Source organism: Mytilus edulis, chromosome 11, assembly GCF_963676685.1.
Source record: "Mytilus edulis chromosome 11, xbMytEdul2.2, whole genome shotgun sequence".
In the NCBI taxonomy this organism is placed as follows: Eukaryota; Metazoa; Mollusca; class Bivalvia; order Mytilida; family Mytilidae; genus Mytilus; species Mytilus edulis.
Genome location: NC_092354.1, coordinates 17293308 through 17313652, shown reverse-complemented (window position 1 = coordinate 17313652; position 20345 = coordinate 17293308). Strand labels below are relative to the sequence as shown.

The window sequence follows — 20345 nt, the reverse complement described above, 5'->3', positions numbered from 1 at the left end:
GTTTACCAGAGAAATCAGTCCTAACACTACAGTTAGGGTAGTAGCCGAGTAATATACTGCACCTCTAAAAATATGTCTAGGTATTTTTATTGCTCAAGTATGAAGTACCGTCCTACACTAATTCTATATTATAGATCTGTATGGGTTGGAGTAAAACTAAAACATTTCCCATAAACCTAAAGGTAAACAATAAATAAAGGGGCAGACAGACAGACGGACCAAATGTAAATAGCCCGACCCAAAAAGTGTGGGCGTTTCAAGTACGACACCACAAAATTAACCGACTTTAATATCAACAAATCTATTTCAGAATTTCCAAACCCGTAGTTGGATTTATATACCAAATACACAAGCAAATACCAGAAAATAAATATCCAAAGGGAAGCTAAGACAACATAAGACTCGTTCTGTCCTGAATATGCTTTCACTTAAATAATCTGTAATCAGCAAACCATGAAACGCAGACTCATGGGAGGTTCAAAATCTAGGTTGTTACCAATACCAAGGGAAGTAATCAGGACGAGTTTTAATCGAAGGATCAATTCAGGCAAGGGACAAGGCGTTTCTCTGCAATAAAATAATTCAGTAATAGACCAGCGGTAGAATCAAAAAATATTTTTTTTAATGCACCCACCGAACACACGGCTAAATTATATATCATTGAAAAGATAAAATTTTTGACTTTAATATTAATGATGCCGTAAGCATGAGAAGTGGTCGGAATTTTGCATAATTGAGGTCAAAGGTCAACAATTGAATATTGCAAAATTTTGTCTCTACTGTCTATTTTGGGCTAAACTTAGGAACATAAAACATATTAAACAATCAGGGGACAATATTTCATTCAACATATATGGAGCCTGTTGGGCATATCATTTTTTTTTCTAAATACGTCATTTTTAACGTTAAAATTAACGTTTTTCGTTATATGATACATTTTGTTTATTTATGACTTCATTTAGTTTCCATACAAGAATGACCTTGAACTTTGGTAATATTTTTTTCCCATAAAAATGAAGTCTTAAGACGACTTGCTACTATACAAAAGTTTAAAGTCAGGTAAAGGGCTATAAAAGTTAATTTCATTGATTTCAGTTTCAATGGTCATGATGATTATTTCAGTAAATTTTTTACATTTTTTTTTTGCAGACAAAAGCTGTCATTAATATTTTTGTTGTACAATCAAAATGTATTCATATAAGGTTTATAAAATATGTTAGCATCATATCAACGTTTTTTTGACGTTTTTTAACATTAGGAATGCCCGATCGTCCTATCATAAAAACGGAAATACCTTCAGTGTCAAAATAAACTAAACGTATATTAAATCAACAGAAAAAGTGGACAAAAACTAAAAGCAAAACAAGTTTATATATGAATTAGCATTATTAAGACGTAGATAGGTCAGGTAATCAAGCATCATCATCTATATCTGTCAGGTGTGTATTGATGTTTTTACAAAGGTCTGATGCTTGACATTGACACAGTGCAGTACAGGACAAATTCTTTTCAAAACACACACAACTTTTACTGCAAACTGATTTTCCTTTGCATGTGCACACCAAATCTTGAAGGAAGTCGGATGACATTTGACCTTCAAACAAGACAGGTTCAAGACCACACTTTCCTTCTTTCCAACCAAACTGTAGAGGCGATCCAATAGCAGACTTGGCGATATGTGCACTCATCCAGATTTTGGTTTGGAAAGAAGACCTAAGGACGGGCTATTTGAAAGATGTTTCACAAGGAGGGAGTCGGACCAAGCTAGAATCTTTACATGCGGCTAATTTCACCCGGAAACTGTTCAGATTATTATGGCAGCGTTTGGACTTTCCTTTAGGATAATAAAGCCTAGTTACGAGTTTTCGACTGACGGCTACCGAATCTTCTATATCTAATAAAGATATCTGGGACAAGTCATTGAAATGAACAGGCGTTTCTTTTAGTGCCTTTAGCATGGATTTCTTGCCTATGCCAAATAAAGACGATGTAGTATCACATCCTGTAATAGCGTGTGCCGCTGGTAGGATTTTACACAAAACTGAATTTAACGACCCACACAGCTCATGAACAGGAATGTAACGCCGACAATCCTTAATGCTAGTGATCATTCCTGTTTGAAACCACAATTCAGATATATGAGTCATCTGTGGGAAATAATGTATTAAAAGTACTAGCACGTCCGTATCCGGAGACTTTACAATAATGCGACCGTTTACATCCTTTTCCTTGTACAGTTTGTCAGCATTCAATGCATGCAGAATAATACGTGTATCTGCCTCTTCTTGTGTATTTGACAATTCACTGCAATCTGATATACCTTTGGAACTTATTATTTTCACTATTTCTGGATTTGGAAATGATCCAGCAAGGTACAGTTTTTGTCCATCCATTAGACAACTATTTTCTTTCATATATTGCAAAGTGAATTCACCAAGAAACTTTATAAGTGACTGCTTGTTTTCACCTGAACTAAGAAATTTTTTCCAGTCTGGAATGATTCTTCCTTCGATTACTTGAAACACTTTTGGATTGAAAAATGACTTTGATCGACGTTCCCGTTCAGAGCTTTTAATGGAATTTTGAATGTCATATCTATCAAAAATGTCAGCAACCACTGAAGCATATTGAAAGCAAGCAACCTGATTGCGGACAAAATCTAAAGCCAAATCACCAAATGTTTTAAACCTTTTTGCATTGATAGATTGCAATAATGCCATGCCATCTCTTATATGGGTGGTTCGGGATATATAGAATATTGGAAGGATTTGACAGACTACTACATCCTGTTCCAGTATGTGAGCTAAATCTGCCTTGCAAGTCTTGCGCATTGTACCATCGTCGTGGAATATGGATGTTGGGATTGGGCCAATTGGATAGGACAGAACTTTTTCAACTGTTACATCCTCTCGACAATTTGCCAAAGCCAAGGCACGCCTAAAAACTAACTCTGGGTTGATATGCACATTAACTGTGTCACCAGAACGACACTTTAGTTTAGTTTTTTTCGTCATATCCTCGAAAGACTTTAGTTTAGATCTTGATATCGGGTTATAGAAACTTCGAGACTGCCCATTCGACAAAAAACCATCAACAAAGGATTTAACCCTTTGTGTGCCCTCATTAATAGAATTCAATAAAGAATCTTGAACTTCTTTAGATGCGTGCATCCCAGTTGAAATGTTTATGAGAGGAACTGGATGTAAGGTAACATCAAAAGGATCTGTCATTTTGTTGATGGTATGATCTATCAAATCACTAACCTGTTGGTTATCTCTTGTCATTGCTGCTGGTTTCATTTCCTCGTGAGATAAATCACTCTCTATGGACAAACCAGCTCTATCACGCATTTCTGAACCGAAATGACCGAGAACATGTCTCGTTAATGTCCATCTAATCAAAGCAGATTTTTTGCGGGTTAATCCAACAATCCCCCCATGCCCTTTAGAGTCTTTTATAATGTTTTTTTTCGGTGGCCATGTCACTCCAAATGCCGTTAAAAGTTCCCTTTTTTTGGTGAATTGCAAATTCACCAGAATCAAATGCTGATTGAACTTTAAGAGGGATATCAAGAATATCAAGAATATAAACCAGGGTCCATCTGGAGTAATTTGTTCTGTTGGTTATGAAGAAGTATGGCAGCATATCAGTAGTAGTATGTAAATGCAATGACCACAAACCCTCCCGTTCTGCACGAATGTTTTGGAGCATTACTTCAACCGCGTTCAGGAACATATCCCAGTACTTAAATGTCGGGGACTCGAGATATCCCTAGTTCCTGAATCTAACTGTTAATGGTAATACATGGGTGGTATACAGAATCGTTAACTCGTTAAGTACATCTTTGTAAGATTCCGATTCATCTGAAAACTTTGCTTGACATTCAGACAGCATCACCCATACATCCTTTGGTATTGCATCAATACAATCATTTTCCTCACACCATTTGAAAAACGAAGCAAACCATAACGATCGTAATGCTTCATATACGAGTGTTAAACCTCGAACTGATCGGTTAAACTGTTTCCCTATGAGCATCTGGTCAACAGTGCATCCGGCATAAACACCAGAATCAACCATAAGATCCCAAAGACCTCTATCTGTCCACAATTTGCCAATACAAGCTATAAAACAAGAAAGTGTGTTAAATCCACCAAGCCTCAAAATATGGGATTGAAAAACTTCCGGCATTGACCATTTCACTTGCTGTGATACTGCGTAAAGTTGTTGATCAAACGTCTGTATTGCAAAGTCCTGTCCTACTTCTTTTGACATGTCCATACATTTCTTCATTGTTGTATAAACGGTTGACATATCGCTTGGCTTCGAGTCAACAACTGGTGCATATGTAACACGTGTCCGACAAGGAAGTGATTATGAGACTAGGCCATTAAACCCAGTCCAGAAGGGGATTGCTTGTTTAATTTGTTCTGGAAGTTCCATTGGAAATGTAATTACTTCTCTGAACAGAAGTCGCAGCAAAACCCAAACGGAGTCAAGCAAGTTGGACATCATAAAAGCCTTATGCTTTACCATCAGGTCTGAATTAATTTCTGATACCAACTTCACAAATGCAGTATCGTGGTCAGAAGATTCTGCTTTTACTTTTTGGGGTGTTTTCAGTAGATATTTAGTTATACAGGCCGAATGATGAAGGGCATTTTCAGTAAAATTTTCAGGTAAAACCGTTGACTCATGATCCGAATTAATTCTAGCTGCCTCAAGTATATTCTTAATTCTGTCTTCTGATTCCACTTTGTGCAATTTAGCATCTTTTTTGTAAGTTTTGTTCTTACAAAAAATACAGGAATACCACTCTGATCTAGTTGTGATTCTAGATGTTCTTGCAGCAGGTAAAAAAATGCAAGCACCACCTATATTCTCCTCCGTTTCCTTAAAATCTTGTTTATAACAAGATAGATTCTGCTTACTGGTGTAAGATTTACAACAAGATCTATGGTATCTAACATCAATATTTTCCGAAAAAAAATGATTTATAGAAGACAATTCTTCTACAATCTTCAAATAGATCTCATCTTTCCGTAGTTTAGTAGCTTCAATAAAACTAACTTTGCCCTTGTCAGCGAAAATATATAATTTTTCCGGGCTTTTAATCTGACAATTTATGCATTCCTGCCAATCTAAGGAAGACTTCCCTCTCTTTGCACTTGTTGGGGGAAGTTTTAAAGGACTACCGAACTGTGACATTATCCGGAAAATTTTCACAACAGATCCGGAATAATTTTAAACGATTACTTAACACAATGTAAACAATGATAAAAAAACCAATATATTACCACTCTGGGTATTAAAAATAACAAAAAAACAATGAAATCAACAACAAAGCAAATATAAAACTAGTGTAAAGACAAATATAAACCCTAAAACTGATATTAATCAAACAATTTCAATGTGAAATGCTAATCGACATTTGGCTTGTACAGTGATAGAACTGAACGGAGTGAGGATTAAACAAAAATAAACGTCCCGGACCGTAATTCCGGAATTAAATAAATGTGTAACAGATTGAGGTGTTCTATTCAAATTAAAAATTTATTTTTAATCGAATAAGAAATGTAACAAACGAAAGTTGTTTTGTATAAAGTAAATATCGAAGTGTATATTTATGCCAAATAAGCACAAATGAAGTGTTTTATAATTATCCTGTTATTAACGGAAACCGGTGAAAATCGTGTTAATCACAACTACTGAAGTAAAACGGTTTTTAAAAGGTTAATGGTAAATATTTTTAAAACAATTATTGACTATTTTTATCGTCAGTGATATATTCTTACATTATCAATTGAAAAAATAGCCGTAATATTGTGATTTGTAATAAAAATTAACATTTTAGTGTATCAGTGAATTTTTTTTATACACTACATAACGCTCTAAAAAGCCATTTTTACGGAAATTCGACCATACGATTTTCTTACGGCATGTTTAAAATATAACTTTAATATGCATTCTTTCATTTAAAAAAAATCCAGGTGTGTGTTCTTTGGGTGCATTAAACTCCTTAACTAAGCGTCTTTTCAGATTTCGCCGCTGCACTATAAGATACAACTTTTATTAGACAACACGCATATGAATCAGCTGCACATTTAACAAGTTACAGTTTTGCGAGTCAATGGTCTATTTCTGCAGTCTATAACAAGATTTCTTAGACCAAGAAAATAAATTCTTTCAGTATCTAACTTTCTTTAACGACTCACTCTGCCGTTCTGATCAGGGCTTGCATATGGATTTCGCTTGTTAACACTTTAATACTTAAATTTACCGTCCTTAAGTTCAAGTCATAGATTTGAGTCACTCACGTGAATGCCAACAAATAATGACTCCGAACTTTTACTTGCTTTAACCCGCAAGTTATAAATAACTTTAACCTTAACAACTGAACAGCTGAACAGTTAACCGAATCTCGTTATTCGCCAACTGACAACTTTTATTCAGTTCAAAGAACTTTTCAAAAACTCAACTCATAATTTAACCAGCGAACCGCTTTCTAAATAATTCACGCCTCAACACGTAAATATTCAAAGTTTTCCGCTAAATCTCCAATGCAAACCGTGATCAAAAACCAGCCAGTTTTAGTCACTCAAAATATGTACATGAAAATCATAGGAGGGGGAACTTCTTACCTAAAAATACTGTAAAACACCTTTTCTTCAATACACTAATTATAGTATAAAAAAATAGCGCGTGATTCCTACCGAGACCACTTCCAAAAATATCGCGCACATGGTTGAAAATTCCCCTTTTTACCTTACATCTATACACCTGGAAGTCTGGGCTGAGAATGATTTCTAGCAGACAATATCTGCACGAGCTAAATTTTCCCCGGGAATTCAATCGAGCTCTCTGATTGGTTGAGAAGGGAAAACATTTTTAATGCTAATGCGAGGTTCGTTACGTCACTAAAATTTAATGAATGAAATAAAAATCGGAAAGTAATAAAATAATAAAAAGCAATCTTTCTGGAAAAATAATCAAAAATAGTAATAATGAAATAAATAAATGAACCAAATAAAGTGACCCACAAACGTTACAATATCCCCTTTTTAACACAATAAGTTATTTGAAAATTTAATACTTTGAACACATTCAATAGCTCCATAGTTTTTACACATTTATTCTATGTTCCTCTACTTTCCTAATCACCACAAATAATTAAGTTCAGTCATTTGTTAAAAATAGAAACATGTCCAATATCACTACACAGAGATTTTTTCTTTACACGTGACTTTTGTCGAGGCGCATTAGGGATGTTGTCCCATATGTAAATGTGGTGTAAGTGCTTATATGATTGTATGAGAGTTCATCAGGGTATTTTTCTATGTTATATACATGATATATATAAATAAAATTAATTGTTTGATGGATTTTGAGTAGTTTTCTTCACTTTCATCAAGTTCATCACTATCATTGACCTTAATTTCATGGTTCAGTGACTGCTCGAAATTTTTTTTTTTTTGTAATGTGAATTTCTTACTAATTATGCACGGTATTATGATAACTACCAGTATATTTGGTATTCTTTGAACCGTTTACATGTCCGTCAGACAGGATTCAACTAACCTCGACCTCATTTCATGGATAAGTGATTAAGGTTAAAGTTACGTGATTAAAGTATGTCCGTTTCTCAAATGCAGTAGGATAACTATATGTGGTGTATATAATATAATCGAGTCGACTGTTATGGGTGCATGTCAGTCTGGCATGTTTCATCTGATATTGACCTTATTTTCTTGCTTCATTGGTCAATGTTAATGTTTTGTTTAGACTACTATAACACAGAGATTGGTCTTTTTTTCCAGTACTATAAGCAACAGGTCAACTATAATTGGTGTATTGAATGACTGTATGATGTACATGTCTGTCTAGTAGGCATTAGTATATGACATGGACCTCATTTTCATGGTTCATTGGTCAATTGTGTCAGTCTATCAGATATTATATAAGCAACAGGTTAACTGTTTTTTGGTGTATTGAATGATTGTAAGGTATACATGTATAGTTCTAGCCAGTATCACAACAGTAGGTCAACTATATTTAGTGTACAAAATGATTATATACATGAAGTTCTAGGCAGTATCATCTGATCTTGACCTCATTTTCATAGTTCATTGGTCACTGTTAATTTTTTGTGTTCGGTCTGTGTTTCAAATTCTTGATGTAATAGGTCGGCTATATTTGGGGAATGAAATAATTGTAAGGTGAACATGTCTGTATTGCCTGGGTCATCTGACCATGATCTCATATAATATCTCATAGAACATTGATAATGTTAAGCTTCTGTGATACTTGTGGTAAAACCTTCATTTTACAGACTTTCAACATGAATTTAGTGATAAGTAAAACAGACGAGACATGTGTACTCTGTTATTGGTGGAAGAAGTCGGTGTTCCCGGAATAAACCTGTTCAACGACCTTCGGTAGAAAATATAGACACACCTAGTAAATTAAGATTTGAGTGGAATGCATTCTGGTTTTAAACTACCGGTATTAAAATAGGTGTGTGATTAAGAATTGAGGTTTTATAGAAAACTTATAGCCACGTGAGAGTACACACAGGAATTACACATGTGATGAAGGTGTAATCTGACCGTCGACCATCAGAACTTACAGCGAAAAGAAAACACATATTTCAGTCACCATACAGCCTCAACAATGAGCAAAACCCACATCGTATAAAAGCCAACTCCACCCATGTGGCGAAATGTAAAAATCAATGCAAACGGAAAAAAGTCCGATCTTTGACAGACATATAGAATATGCCGTGGATAGAAACGTTTCTGAACGCCCAACCTTCCTGCTAACCTGGGACAGTAGAGAAACACTTTTTACAGCACATACTGGTGATAAACATAATACATGTGGTGGTATATATATTTAATGAACAATATAGTCGAAAAGGTGACGTACGTTGCTTCATATATCAAATCATTCAAACAATTACTTTTGTAAAATATGAAGTAGCTTGATAAGTCACAGATTATCTATGGCTTTTGAAACTAGAGAGAGTTCGTTTCTTGGCTAAGATCTCATAAAAATGGGTTAATTGCAGCTTACAAAAGACCTTTGGCTGTAAACGTTGTGTAAATGTTCAATATGTCAATAACAACATTTGAACATATATATGTTGTGTAAAAAAGCAATGGTTTAATTCATTTCAATTAAGAACCAATTAAGTTTTATCTAAAGTCGATACTCAATAAAAATAAACTTGAGAATTGAAATGGGGAATGTGTGAAAGAGACAACAACCAGACCAAAGGGTAGAACACTATGGAAAGCCAACGGGGTCAAATTTCTTCATTCGTTATTTGTCAATTCGTAACTTGTAACTGTGTAACTTCTAAATTGTTAATTCGTTAATTGTTAATTTGTAACTTGTTACTGTGAAATTCATAATGCTTAATTCGTAAATTGTCAATTTGTAACTTGCACCTTTGTAGTTTCAACATTCTTAATCGGTAAATTGTCAGTTTGTTTAATACTTGTAACTGTGCAATTGCTTCATTCGTAAATTGTCGATTTGTAACTTGTATCTTTGTATTAAAATTCAACATTCTTCATTTGTTAATTGTCAATTTGTAACTTGTAGATTTCAAAATTCTTTATTGGTAAATTGTCTTTTTGTATATTGATGTTTTGTAACTTGTAACATGTGATTCGTTAACTTTCCCAGGGGCGTAGCTAGAACGAAACGATGTGCAAGCAACAAGAAAATTTTTTGGGACCCTCTTATGCAGATTTTTTTTTTTTTTTCGGTTTTCGGTCATAGGACGGTTAAAAGAGGAGCTACGTGTAGAAAGGACTTATAAACAATTTATGAATGAAAACTATTAATTTATCTTCTGAATAGAGTAAATCATGGTAAATTGAATACATAAACAACACATTTTTGTGATACCGAAATTACTCAAAATTGTCCAAAATCTGCTCTTCGGGTCTAGGCAGAAACGAACTTCTCTATTACTTTGTCAATATTAACACTGAATTCCCGATGAATATGCAGTAATGCTAGCGATGATAACCTGTCGTTGTTCATTGTTGATCGTACATTTGCAAGTTTTCAACAGACGTAGTACCTTGATATATCTCCACGGTAGCACTCGCAAGGTGTTATAAATCATCGTACGTGTTCGCCATCGAGCGACCTCCCAATTGAATTCGTCAAAATTACATGCCAGGTCAGTTTCGTATGTCTCAGAGATTTCTTCGTTTGTTATATTTCCAACAACACAAGGAAGCAGATACGGCGCAAAGAAGCGATTTTCTAATAATACCAGACGCGACTCCACTCTCCAGTTTCATTATCATATGGTCTATGAACGCAAAATATAATGAGACTTTCCAATACTGTTTTGGCGTGTTTGCAGGGTGATTGGGTCTTGTTGTCTGTCGAACACATCGCCTAGGGATCTGATAAATCTAATGCCGATTGGTACATCTCATTCCAAACAGATAAACCGTACTCAGTAAAATGTGCTCCGAAACTACGTCTTAGACTGAGTATAACAAATTCAAATCTTGTAAAAGATACAAGTTACTGTCCGATTTTGTCATGATCTCCAATAAAACTTTTATTTTGAAACCAAATGCCGTTATTTAATGACATTTCATTAATAAAAAAAAAGTGACAACATATGTGTTTCCTTTAATCATTTAATTTATATTTTTATTTTGCCATATTTTTTTTTGGATGCCGAATCGATGTGCACGCAACTGCGTGTTAGCGTATATGCAGCTACGCGCCTGTTTCCATAATGTAACACTTTGATTGGAGCAATTATTAAAAAAAAAATGCTTTTTATCAAAATCATATCTAAATATCTATCCGTATTTAACTTAACTTATTTAATTGTTTAGTTAATATCACTTGTTTGCATTTTGTAAATATGCATTTTGTTTGTCATAATGATATTGAGTTTTGTATTTTTAATAAAGATTGGATTGGTTTCGTTTTACAGACTATCAGTCCTTGAAAGTACTAGTATGTTGTACTATGAAACCACTGTACCAGTTTAGGGAGAGGGTTGGGATCCCGGTAGCATGTTTAACCTCGCCACATTATGTATGCATGGGACTGTCCCAAGTCAGGAGCCTGTCATTCAGTGGTTGTCTTTGTTGATGCGTTACATATTTTTTTCGTTCATTTTGTACATACATGATGCCGTCAGTTTTTTTCCGTTTGAATTGTTTTACGTTTGTCATTTCGGGCTTTTTATAGCTAACTATGCGGTGTGGGCTCTGCTCATTATTGAAGGCCGTTCGGTTACCTATAACTGTTGATTGCTGTGTCAGTTGTCTCATTTACAATCAATGATCATATTTAGTGAGGTGCCAACTGAAGGACGTTTCCGGGTGCGGGAGTTTCTCACTGACAAGCCTTTCAATGGTAAAAAAATCAAAGTACTTGTAGGCACTGAACGGTAAAGATTGCTACAATTTATCAGTGGGAAGTAAAATTAAATATTGCATTAATTGTATTTGATATAACAGCTTTTCTAAACAAAGAAAGATAACTCCAATTTTTAAATCGAGATGACTTTAACTGACATCATTTCTAACCCAATTGATACGATATTCCCGTGCTTGCATTTCCTACCATGATTTTCTTGATAGAGGGTTACTGCTCACAAGGAAGCTATTAAACCAAGAGTTCCAAATGGTGAAGTTAAAATCATCCCTTCGTAAATTTTACGGACGCCATCACGAGTTGGTTGACCGTTATGGAATAACCGTTTCACAAATGATATCGGATATGTTCCTTACGTCGTAACTACAATCCCCTTCCCTTTCATGAAATGTGACCTACCGAATTAGACTATTTACCGGATTTGTAATCACATAAGCAACACGACGGGTGCCACATGTGGAGCAGGATCTGCTTACCCTTCCGGCGCACCTGAGATCACCCCTAGTGTTTGGTGGGGTTCGTGTTGTTTATTCTTTAGTTTTCTATGTTGTGTCATGTGTACTATTGTTTTTCTGTTTGTCTTTTTCATTTTTAGCCATGGCGTTGTCAGTTTGTTTTAGATTTATGAGTTTGACTGTCCCTTTGGTATCTTTCGTTCCTCTTTTAAGAGCAGATACTAGATTCCTGCACCTTGCAAAAGTTATGTAATTTTCTGTGGGATATGTATTTAAATCAGTGTGCAAAATCCTAGAGTTGTTTCCAAGTTCGTCTTAACTGGACCTTTCGACCAAAGTTTCCACATTTTAATATGCTGTTGCTGGATGACTAAATGGTTGTCAAGTTCGAAATTGAAGATTTTCATTTTTACAATTCAATAGTTGTGGTTTTTATGATTGAAAAAAGGTTTTTCCAGTCGTGTCCGTGCTTTAACTCATGGACCGTTCGATCATGCTTTTTCAAAGGAGAAGGTCCGGTAAGGACCGATTTTGGCCTCAAATTTCAGGTTCATGTTACGAAAGATGTTGACCACTTTTTAAACACTTAAGGTAGCACAATACAAAGATTTTTTTACTTCCAATCACTAACCTTTGAAATGCTGTAACTTTCTTATGAATGCATAGAAAATAATAATAGAGGTATATATAGATAGATAAAAGATTAATCTTTTAAATGAATGCAATATTTTTATTATGCAATCATTATGTAATCAATTATTATTTAATTCGTGACAAAATCTGGGTAAGTTCACTTGAATGAATTTAGCTCTATCATCTCTTTAACTATACAGAAAATTTTAACGAAATCTTAATCAACACATCATGGGCTTCAAAAGGGTGTCTCAGATTGTCTCTATGGTATTCTTTTCTCTCATAAATCTCTAATTGGTGTAAACATCCTGACCACATAAAAGAAGATAATGTTTAATTAGGTGTAAAATTTGTTCTATACACTCTATCTGAAATCTGAGACAAACTTTTGTAGATAATGGCCATAGGAACAACATATAATAAATTCAACCCTCTAGGGATACCTATGCAGAAGCTAATTTCATTTGAAAGTGGAAATTTGGTGAAAAATATTTTAGACACAGTTAACATTATAATTGGTTACATAATTGTTGCATAATACTAACATTGCATTAATTTGAAAGAGTAATCTGTTAGCTATCCAAAACTACCACTATTATAAATTTTCAAGCATTATTAAGAAAGTTACAGCATTTTAAAACTTGGGAGTTGGAGTTATAAAATCTTTGTATTGTGCTACCTTAAGTGTCTATTTTAATTGATTCAATTAATTTATGTGAAAGATTTTAACTAATTTAGTCATTAGAAACGCTCCGATTCAAGCTCAAATATGAAAAATCTACCAAATATGCTGAAAAATGTCACTTTTCAGATGTCTTTTTGTCAAAAATGAAAGTGGCCGCATCGGTGTTCATCCTCAACCTTTATAATGTTATGTATTATCATCAAATACAACTTTCATATAAATATTTTGGATGAAAACGAATGCGGCCACTTTCGTTTCACACGGAAACCGTCTAAAATTTAACCAAAATGCTAGAATTGTGAAGATTTCAGTAATTTAGCATGACTTACTGGTGCTAGTACTCGATGTATGTACAACGTATTGTCAAAAACAGCCTATATTTATGTAGGAGAAGCATTCTACTGTCCAATAAATAACTAAAAGTAAACATTTTAACAATTTTGTAAAACTGCTATACTAGTATTTTGGGGCCAAAAAGAGGTCTTACTGGACCTACTCCTTTCGATATGCTGTTAATGATGACAAAAAGGATGTCAAGTTTAGCATTGATGGTTGTCTCTTTTATCGTTCAAGAGTTATGGTCCTTGTGATATTGAAAATTGTCAGGACACTAATGAATGTTAAACAAGGATGTGTCCACAGTACACGGATGTCCCATTTGCACTACCATTTTCTATGTTAAGTGGACCGTGCAATTGGGGCAAAACTCAGTTTTATTTGGCATTACATTTTTGATAGATCGATCTAGAACATGTATACTAATTTTCAAGTTGATTGGACTTCAACTTCATCGAAAACTACCTCGACCAAAAACTTCGACCTGAAGTGGGACAGATGGACGGACGAACAACAAACGGACGGAGACATGGACGAAACAACGAATGCACATACCAGAAAACATTATTATATTAGGTGGGGCATAAAAATCCAGTTTGCAATCTCTCCGACAGCCATTTTTTTTGTGTTTTTCAGTGTTGTAGGCTAATTCGTGGCAGACAGTTTTTATTGGTTAATTCCAGGCAACCAGTTTTTGTCTTTGGAAATTTGATTGGTCGGAGGTTACCATGGTAACCAACTACAATTGGCAGGAAAACTTACTGACAAGTCTAACAGACTCGTTGACTTCTACAACTTTTTTTCTTATTCAACCACACAGTGCCTATTTATCTTCCCCTTTACTCTCTCTCACTCGGAGTCTCCTCCCTCTCTCTCTCATACACCTAGCTCGTTTAATTTTATCTTTTGTTTTCTATTATGTTTTTTTTTTGTTTTTTTTTTGGTGGACAAACGATTTTGAAGCCTTGGCTTCCGAGCTTTCGCCTAGCACGCCACTGATCCAAATATTTACAGTAATGGTAGCAATACACAGTTAGTAAAAAACTTAAAATGGACACTCATAATTTTTAAACACCCTCTTTCCCCTCCTGTCTAACAAAGAATGCTTTATATGTGTGTTATGCTTGTATATACTTATAGAAAGAGAATCTTCCATAGATTGGATTTCTAATGGTCATAAGGGTGAAATATGATCCCTTTTGGGTGTAACCATGGCAATAATCTGCATTTCTTAGATACAAAATATAACAAAAAAGGGGGGTGAACATGTCACAAAAGTCTCCAAAATTTGGTCTAAAGGAAAATTTCAATCAATTACAGTGATACCTTTCCTGAATCCATAGGTTTATATCTTTCAAGTGGTCCAAAAAAAATCATATGCATTTCTGCTCGTTTTTCCATAAAATTGAATTGAAAAGATCGAGCGCAAAATCTTTGTTGATAAACACTACAATAATTTATGGACCTATGGACGGTACGGATCGGAAAATATGGACTGTCAATCATATAAATGGCCTATAAAACATGTTAAAAACAATCTAAATCTTCATATGAACCTACTAAGAAGGCTATATTATTCTTCAAGTATCTAAAAATCAATTTTATTGTACAAAAACTTTCATATTTAAAAAATTCACAGTGGCCATAATGCGAAACTAAACTTCTAACTGTGTATTGCTACCAATAGTTACATTTAAACAATTTCACGGTAACATTCAAATGAAATATAGATGCATGTAATAACGGCCTGTAATATAATAACCGGTCATAAGTGAATTACAATGATACATGTACCTTAACATTCTAAGTATATTCTATGGATACTATAACACTAAAAACTCATAGCATAATATTTTAAATTTTCATATTTTTTCTCACCAATATATGTTTATATATATACCACCTATTATAAAGGTGGTCTCTCAAATCAAGAGCTTTTTCTATGCATACAAATGAGTTTTAATTCTTTTTCAGAGAGAGGATTTAAATTTTGATAAAATTTGCACCTTATATATAGAAGTAAGTCGGTTTAAACTTGATCTATGTAGTGTTCTGAATGAAGACGACGCTTATCTTTAAAAGTAATAAGAAAATCACTGAAAATTGGATAGCAACTTAGCTAAATACACACAGACACGTGTGCACCTAATTGATAGTCTACACATTTTATTTTAAAATCATCTTTGACAATTTGGACAAGTTGTCTTCAATTGACAATCCTCGAGTGAACCCGATTATTTATTAGTTAGATCTATAGATGAACGGAATCGACCGAGATTAGACGAGTGCAATTTTCGGATGGTAATTATTTTACAATCATTTTTGACAATCGTACATGTAACCTTCGGTTCAATTGTCCTATTGTGAATAAGACAATAATAGAAGTGACCACTGGCAAAAACTTAAGCGACCTTTACTCAAATTTAGCCTGCAGACAATTAACAACATTGTACAGAACAAGGATGATAAAAACTACTGTCAACATTCAGTTCACATTCACATCGAAACCTAAACGATTATGGAACCTGCTTGACCATTGTGACCATTCAAACATTTGGTCATTCAATACTAGTATTCGAATTTTTCTTAATATATATTTATTTTATTTTACTACAACTTCGTTCCGAATGGAGATAATCCTTATCCACATGATGTATGGTATAGAGGATTTAGTCACAATCGACGATAATCCACACGAAAGAACACATACTGAAGATACACTACATAAATGTGATGTTAGTTCGAGAGAATGTGTTCAAGGTAGCGACTTAAAGAGACACGCGAGAACACATACTGAAGATACACTACATAAATGTGATGTTAGTTCGAGAGAATTTGTTCAAGGTAGCAACTTAAAGAGACACGCGAGTATACATACTGGTGATAAACCACATGACTGTGATGATTATTCGAGAGAATTTGTTCAATGTAGCGACTTAAAGAGACACGCGAGTATACATACTGGTGATAAACCACATGACTGTGATGATTATTCGAGAGAATTTGTTCAATGTAGCGACTTAAAGAGACACGCGAGAACACATACTGGTGATAAACCACATGACTGTAATGTTTGTCCGAGAGAATCCGTTCAAGGTAGGGACTTAAGGAGACTCGCGAAAACACATACTGAAGAGAAACTACACAAATGTGATGTTTGTTCGAGAGAATTTGTTCAAGGTAGCGACTTAAAGAGACATCAACGAATACATACAGGCGATAAACCTTATAGCTGTGATGAATGTGGTAAAAGGTTCAGTCGACAATATAATTTACAGAGACACATAAGAACACATACAGGTGATACACCTCATGGCTGTGATGTATGTGGTAAAGGGTTTAGTCAGCATAGTAATCTACAGAAGCACATGCGAATACATACAGGTGATAAACCTTATGAATGTGATGTATGTGGTAAAGGATTTTACCAGCATAGTAACTTACAGAAACACAAGAGAATACATACAGGCGATAAACCTTATGTCTGTGAAATATGTGGTAAAGGATTTAACCAGCATGGTAACTTAAAGAGTCACATGAGAATACATACAGGCGATAAACCTTATAAATATGGTGTATGTGGTACAACGTTTAGTCATCGTTATAGTTTACAGACCCACATGAGAACTCATATAGGTGGTAGACCGCATGTCTGTGATGTATGTGGTAAAGGGTTCAGTCATCGTTTAAGTTTAAAGACACACATGAGAACTCATACAGGTGGTAGACCGCATGTCTGTGATGTATGTGGTAAAGGGTTCAGTCATTGTTTAAATTTACAGAGACACATGATAACTCATACAGGTGATAAACCTTATGACTGTGATGTATGTGGTAAAGGGTTCAGTCAGCTTAGTAGTTTAAAGAGACATATGATAACACATACAGGTGACAAACCGCATGTTTGTGATGTATGTGGTAAACTGTTCAGTCAGCTTAGTAGTTTACAAAGACACATGAAAATTCATACAGGTGACTGAAATGTATGTGGAGTAAGCTTAGTAGGATGGCCGAAAGAAACTTTATAAACGCAATGATTGTAATTAAGGATTGAGATAGATAGATATATAGAAAGAATAAGATAGGAAAGATAGGATAGATAGGATAGATAGGATAGATAGATATGATAGATATGATAGATAGAATTAGATAGATAGGATAGATAGGATAGATAGGATATATAGAAATATTGATAGGTAGGATATATAGGATAGACAGGATAGATATGATAGATAGGATATATAGAAAAATAGATAGATAGGATAGATAGATAGGATAGCTAGGATAGATAGATAGGATGAATAGGATCGATAGGATAGATAGATAGTGTAATATTAAGTCAATGACCTATATGTAATACTATAGTCTGAGAAACGCCAGGTTCACAGCATCTGTTTGCTATCCAGAGTTCTTATCAGATCCTCAATGTTACTACTTTTATATATGAGAACTGTTTCTAGATCAGCATCACTTGCGTGCTTTATACTTGACAAGACATGTACTGTATATAGTTTAGATTAGAATAAAACATATGTATATATTAAAATAGTATATATTTGCCTCGCCAATATAACATGGTGGCAGCGGTAAAAAAAACATTTTAGTTAACCGGACAATTCTTGGATTAATCCTGTAGTAGTGCAATACATTGACTGAAATTATGTTATAGTTATTGACCAAGCAAGTCGGTATATGGGATTTAATTTGCACAGCTCGAGTGACCCTGTTTAACCCGAACTATTGGGTCATCTCGTGCTGTGCAAATTAAAACATATACCGATTTGATTGGCCAATAACTGTTTTAACACATGACGTCAACAATTTTCCCGCATAAATCACATCCGCCCAACAAGACGTTGCAATGGATGGATTTCATCATGAATTATCGGAGGATGATATGATCTTATCACAAGTATTAGAAACATTGGAGGATGAAATGGAACTGAGAAATGTAAATATAGAGGACTTTTTCGGAGAGTTTCCTAGTAATGTGATGGATGAGAATGCATCTGGAGATTTTATCAACACCTCAGCTGTTTCATTTGACCTAGGACTAGACTTAGATCTATGGTTGCAAGTTCCTTCGGAAAACGGAAAGATCCAAAATGTCAAGGTACGTCTTTTTATAGAATTATCTGCCTCGCACAGACCCATTATTGCATGATTTATCTGATTTGAGGTGTCAGCCCTCCCCCTTTAATAAAAAGTTCCCATTATTTCATGATTTGAGGTGTGGACCTATAGACAGATCCAAGGGATGGAGTCCCGGGTCTCTCTTTTGTGGAAAAAAATGGTTAATTATATAGGGAATCACTGAAGCATGACGCGCGCCCCCTCCTTTTAGGTCAGTCAGCCCTCCCCCTTTAATAAAAAGTTATGGATCCGCTACTTAGACCCTTGATATAATCATTTGCTGAAACTACCGACTAGTTTTATTGTTTAATTGTTCTCATCCGGAACATTCATGAAATATTTGCCACTGCCGGATTTTGCCTCTGCCATGTGTTAAATTATGTGATATTATCTCATTTTAGGATGAAGAACCTAAAGATCAGGAACTAGGAGTCGAATCAAGGTTTGCAGAAATGACAGACAATGAAATTGATACACTTATTGAAGACGCTGAGAACAAAAACACAAAGAAAGCCACAAAATGGGCAGTTAATGTCTATGAAGACTAGAAGAATTCTAAAATTGGTAGTGGTTTAATTATACCAAACCTGAAGGATTTGTCTGTTCAAGATATTAACAGCTTTTTAGGAATATTTGTAGTAGAAGTTCGAAAAAAGAATGGAGAGAAATATCCAGCGAAAACACTTTATCTTCTTGTAACTGGACTTCTAAGAGGAATGCGGTCAAAAGGTGTTTCTAATCTTAACTTTTTGAACGAGTCTGATGACAGATTTCTGAGGTTTAGACAAATACTTGACGCACAGATGAAAAAATTAACATCAGATGGGTATGGTATAAATGTTAAACAAGCAGATCCAATTTCAGTTGAACAGGAAGAAATTTTGTGGGACAAGTCTGTGTTTGGTAATCATTCATCCGAAAGTTTATTGCATACTGTTTTTTTCTACAACTGTAAATATTTTGGTCTACGTGGTCGTGACGAGCACCGTAATCTGCAAATTTCACAAATACAGTTAGGAGAAGATGATAACGGAAACTATATTGAATTCCGGGGTAAGGATAATAAAACGTATAATAGAGGGCTACGCCATCGCTATATTGCACCAAAATCTGTCAGACAATATTTAGAGAAGGATTGTCAGACCCTTCAATCGTATCAGATTTATATGAATGCAATATACGAAATTGATAAATCTGTTAGCAGTCCTTTTTATCGAAGACCTGTTTTATCAGATGGTTCTGTTAAGTTTGACCACATACTGGGCGCTAATAGATTAGGGTCACTCATGAAGACAATATGCCAAAAGGGAGAATTAAAGGGGAATTTTAGTAACCACTCTGGGAAAAGAACACTTGCAACTAGATTGTACCAAGCAGGAGTCCGTGAGCAGATGATAATGGATAGAACAGGTCACAGGAGTGTAAAGGCTGTTCGTACCTACAAAAGACCTGCGGATTCTATGCTAAAAGATGTCTCTAACATTTTGAATCCATCTAATAAGCAGATAAAACTTGAGGATCCCAAACCATTAACCGATACTCGTGCAATCCTTCCTGAACAAGTTGATATTGAAAATACAGAAAATGCATTTAATGTTTCAAAACCAGAAGGAAAATATCGAGGACTGCCAAGTAACAGCTCTTTTCAAAACTTGTTCAATTTTGTAACGAAGATGTGA

The 20345-nt window shown here is 34.7% G+C and overlaps 3 protein-coding genes across 3 annotated transcripts; all 3 read left to right on the top strand.

Moving 5' to 3' along the window:
• The first annotated feature begins 16184 nt into the window (after positions 1–16184).
• On the top strand, positions 16185–17513 carry LOC139494040 (zinc finger protein 271-like). Its single transcript, XM_071282206.1, has one exon. The coding sequence runs from the start codon at positions 16185–16187 to the stop codon at positions 17511–17513; it is 1329 nt and encodes a 442-aa protein (XP_071138307.1).
• An 855-nt stretch (positions 17514–18368) lies between these two features.
• Positions 18369–19214, top strand: LOC139494039 (uncharacterized). The gene is made up of 2 exons (XM_071282205.1): positions 18369–18646; positions 19068–19214. The coding sequence occupies exons 1-2, from the start codon at positions 18395–18397 to the stop codon at positions 19212–19214; spliced, it is 399 nt and encodes a 132-aa protein (XP_071138306.1). The 5' UTR covers positions 18369–18394.
• Positions 19215–19382: 168 nt separating this feature from the next.
• Positions 19383–20345, top strand: LOC139494038 (uncharacterized). The gene has a single exon (XM_071282204.1). It carries the CDS (start codon positions 19383–19385, stop codon positions 20343–20345), a length of 963 nt encoding a protein of 320 aa, XP_071138305.1.

Coding starts and splice junctions, on each gene's coding strand:
- LOC139494040 (XM_071282206.1), top strand. CDS start 16,185: ATGTATGGTATAGAGGATTTAGTCACAATCGACGATAATCCACACGAA.
- LOC139494039 (XM_071282205.1), top strand. CDS start 18,395: ATGGATGGATTTCATCATGAATTATCGGAGGATGATATGATCTTATCA. Junction 18,647..19,067: donor GAAAGATCCAAAATGTCAAG/GTACGTCTTTTT, acceptor ATCTCATTTTAG/GATGAAGAACCTAAAGATCA.
- LOC139494038 (XM_071282204.1), top strand. CDS start 19,383: ATGCGGTCAAAAGGTGTTTCTAATCTTAACTTTTTGAACGAGTCTGAT.